This window comes from Microtus ochrogaster, chromosome 1, assembly GCF_000317375.1.
Source record: "Microtus ochrogaster isolate Prairie Vole_2 chromosome 1, MicOch1.0, whole genome shotgun sequence".
In the NCBI taxonomy this organism is placed as follows: Eukaryota; Metazoa; Chordata; class Mammalia; order Rodentia; family Cricetidae; genus Microtus; species Microtus ochrogaster.
This window is the reverse complement of record NC_022009.1, coordinates 93,491,664-93,494,766: the sequence shown is the minus strand read 5'-3', so window position 1 is coordinate 93,494,766 and position 3,103 is coordinate 93,491,664. Positions and strand designations below refer to the sequence as shown.

Below are 3,103 nucleotides of genomic sequence, written 5' to 3'. Positions count from 1 at the left end.
CTCCTAAAACATCAGGGACCTGCAGTGTGCTGATCTCCTAAAACATCAGGGACCCGCAGTGTGCAGACCTCCTAAAACATCGCTGCAGTGTGCAGACCTCCTAAAACATCGGGCAGCTTGAGCCACACTTTCTGCTAACATTTAGGCAACATCTAGTTTTCTCACACGACAAATTAAAAGCAGACAAAATTAAAACTTCTAAGATAGAAATCATGAAGAATTCAGAGTAACTTCCAATTAATCTAACGGCTATAATTGCTACAACACAAAGTCCTAACTCCTCAAATCCTCAAATACACTGGCCAAGCTTTTCCTTGATTCTGCATCTAAAGACTGCTAAGCATCTCTATGAGAATGGTTATGTGGCACAGTGTCCGTGTATTTACAATTTTCACATTATCACAGATATGATGATGAGACACTGTGCAACTTACTTTGCATACTTACTGAGACCATCTTATATATGTAAATTACTCAATATATGCTATCGGATATGTTTGCCAAATACACTGCATTATGATTCAAATTTATTGCAATTTTCACTGTGAAAACAGCTAAATAGTATTTTATTATTTGTCAAACATGAACTAAAATCTGTGATGCTGACTTAATAAATTTAAACCTTGCCCAAAAAATACTTCTATTCTATTTTGTCAAAATACCAAAGGCTGTTTTAAACAGTCTTTGATTAGTGTTTTAGACGTCTCCATCTTGTGATCCTTGCACTCCAAATCTTGCAAATGGAAGACAAGCTCTGTATCAATTATGTAACGCTCAGAGAAAGAAATGACCCCCTGACATTTCATTGTACAGTAACATAGTAGAGAAAAAAAGAGGCCATTTAAGGAAGTCGCCATAGGAGTCTGAAAAGCCTTGGTATTGAGGGGCTGGCGAGCTCTGCAGTGCCCAGCCAATTTAATTAGCTGCATTTTTAAAGCCCTCGTTAGTAGCTCGCACTTACAGAAGCTTCCACTCTGCGTGGTAAAAATAAAGAGCCTCTCCTAATTATGATATTGCTACAGAACTGGCCACAGACAGCAACCTATTTATTTGCGAGGCATTCCCACACTTTCCAGAGAAAGTCAGGCACGATGACATGTGGGCTGGAAAGGTTCAGGACAGTACCTCCCAAACTTGGGAGGATTCAAAATTAAATGCTTAAATGACTCATTCATTCTAAAGATATGAGGAGCCAGCAAGATGGAAGAAATTAGAATTATTAACACGGGAGGTCTATATATTTTTCAGAACATAACAATGCCAAGTAGTACATATACAATTAATTTCATCTTTACCATTTCACTTGTTATTAAACAGACAGAAAACAACACAAGGACATGTGTATTTCATATGACAAACGGCAAAAGGAAGCTTTGGGGGTTTCATTCCCCATCGCTGAGAGCAGCTGAAAAGCGCATGCCCTCTTCTCTTAGAGGCTTGAAACCCCTGGTGGCATAGAGTACATACACCAGCAGAACATGCACTCATGATAAGAGGCAGCTAACCCCCTCCAGTTCCTCCCCAAGTTTGCATAAGCTGGGCTGACTGATGGTCCCCTCCTCCTGCAGCAGAGGGAGCAGACACTCACCTCCTCCTTGGAGACCTCTGATTGGAGCTGCAGCGAGAGGTACATGGTGATGTGGGGGGCTCCCAGAGTACTGTGCTGGGTGCCGTCGGCCTCCGACCCGCACAGAAGTTTCACCAAATCGTTCGTGCTTGACTGTGGCTTTTTCTTTTTTGGTTGGGTTGTTTCCTTTTTCACTGCATAGGCATTTTCAAATGTCAGCTTCACCTGAAAAACATAAAACAAAATGTTTGATGTTTCAACAAGGCAAATATCAGGTGCATTTTTTTTTTAAACAAAGAAAGCCATGTGCTGACATATATAGTCAGGAGTGCACATGAGGAGATGGTACCTCAGAGTAAGAGCTAATGGTGAGGACAGGGAATTCACTTGTATCTGTACCTAACTATTTTCACAGTGGTGGACACACACACACACACACACACACACACACACACACACACACAAATTACAAATGTTTATTGAGTGAAAAGTACAATGCTCCCCATGAAAATTCATTCACACAAATGCAGTCACTGACTGCACAAAGACAACCATAGAAGAGCGGAAATCATATCGTTTGAGTACAGAAGAGTCATTGCACATCTTTGCTGCACATAGCACTGACTCACAGAGAAAGCGAAGATGGAGAGGCTGGGGCCAAGGGTAACCTTACACACTGGGAGGGAGTTGCCTTTCCTTCCAAATGGGGCAGGTTTCAAATATTCTCCTCTCAGATGGTCTTTGTAGCCCTTTAAAGAGGGGCTAAAGAGAGCACTGGCAAACAAACAACCTCTGGCATTCAGGAGCTGCACCACCAGGAGGATTATCTGTCAGTTTATCAGGAGAGTTTTAATTTCACAGCCTGATGTCAAGACTGGTCAGGATCCAGAATGCGGCAGTTTTCCGGCCGCTGACAGGCACCCCTCCTTGAAAACAGAGACACCTGCGCAGTGCCGGCTGGCTGGAGACAGCCTGCTCATCTCAAAGACGCATTGGCATGAGCATATAATGAACTAATGAACGCTGAACAAGGAGGGCATCGTCCGTAAGCTCAGGAGCCACGGTGCTTCAGATGTTTATATTCTAAAAATTCCCCTTAAAGGGAATCATCCATAAAGTTTTAAATTTAAACGCAAATAATGCTTTTCAAAGTAAGCATTATTTTCAAAGTAAGCGTGATGGTTGTTCCCCTTAATCTCTGCAGGTGCAGGTGGATCTCTGTGAGTTCAAGGTCACCCTGGTATATACAGGAAGCTCCAGGCCAGCCATGACTGTACAGTGATACTCTGCCTCTAATTAATTAACTAATTAATTAATGCTTTTTTAAAAATTATTTATTAAAGATTTCTGCCTCCTCCCTGCCACGGCCTCCCATTTCCCTCCCCCTCCCCCAGTCAAGTCCCCCTCCCTCATCAGCCCAAAGAGCAATCAGGGTTCCCTGCCCTGTGGGAAATCCAAGGAACCCCCACCTCCATCCAGGTCTAGTAAGGTGAGCATCCAAACTGCCTAGGCTCCCACAAAGCCAGTACGTGCAGT

At 43.0% G+C, this 3,103-nt stretch overlaps 1 protein-coding gene across 1 annotated transcript in view; it reads right to left on the bottom strand.

Annotated features, from left to right (window-relative positions):
* Window positions 1-3,103, bottom strand: part of Intu (inturned planar cell polarity protein) — a 55,790-nt gene that overhangs the window by 30,392 nt on the left and 22,295 nt on the right. Inside the window, exon 4 of the mRNA XM_005343926.3 lies at window positions 1,589-1,792. Within this exon, the coding sequence (XP_005343983.1) occupies window positions 1,589-1,792 (204 nt within the window). The remainder of the gene's footprint in view (window positions 1-1,588; window positions 1,793-3,103) is intronic.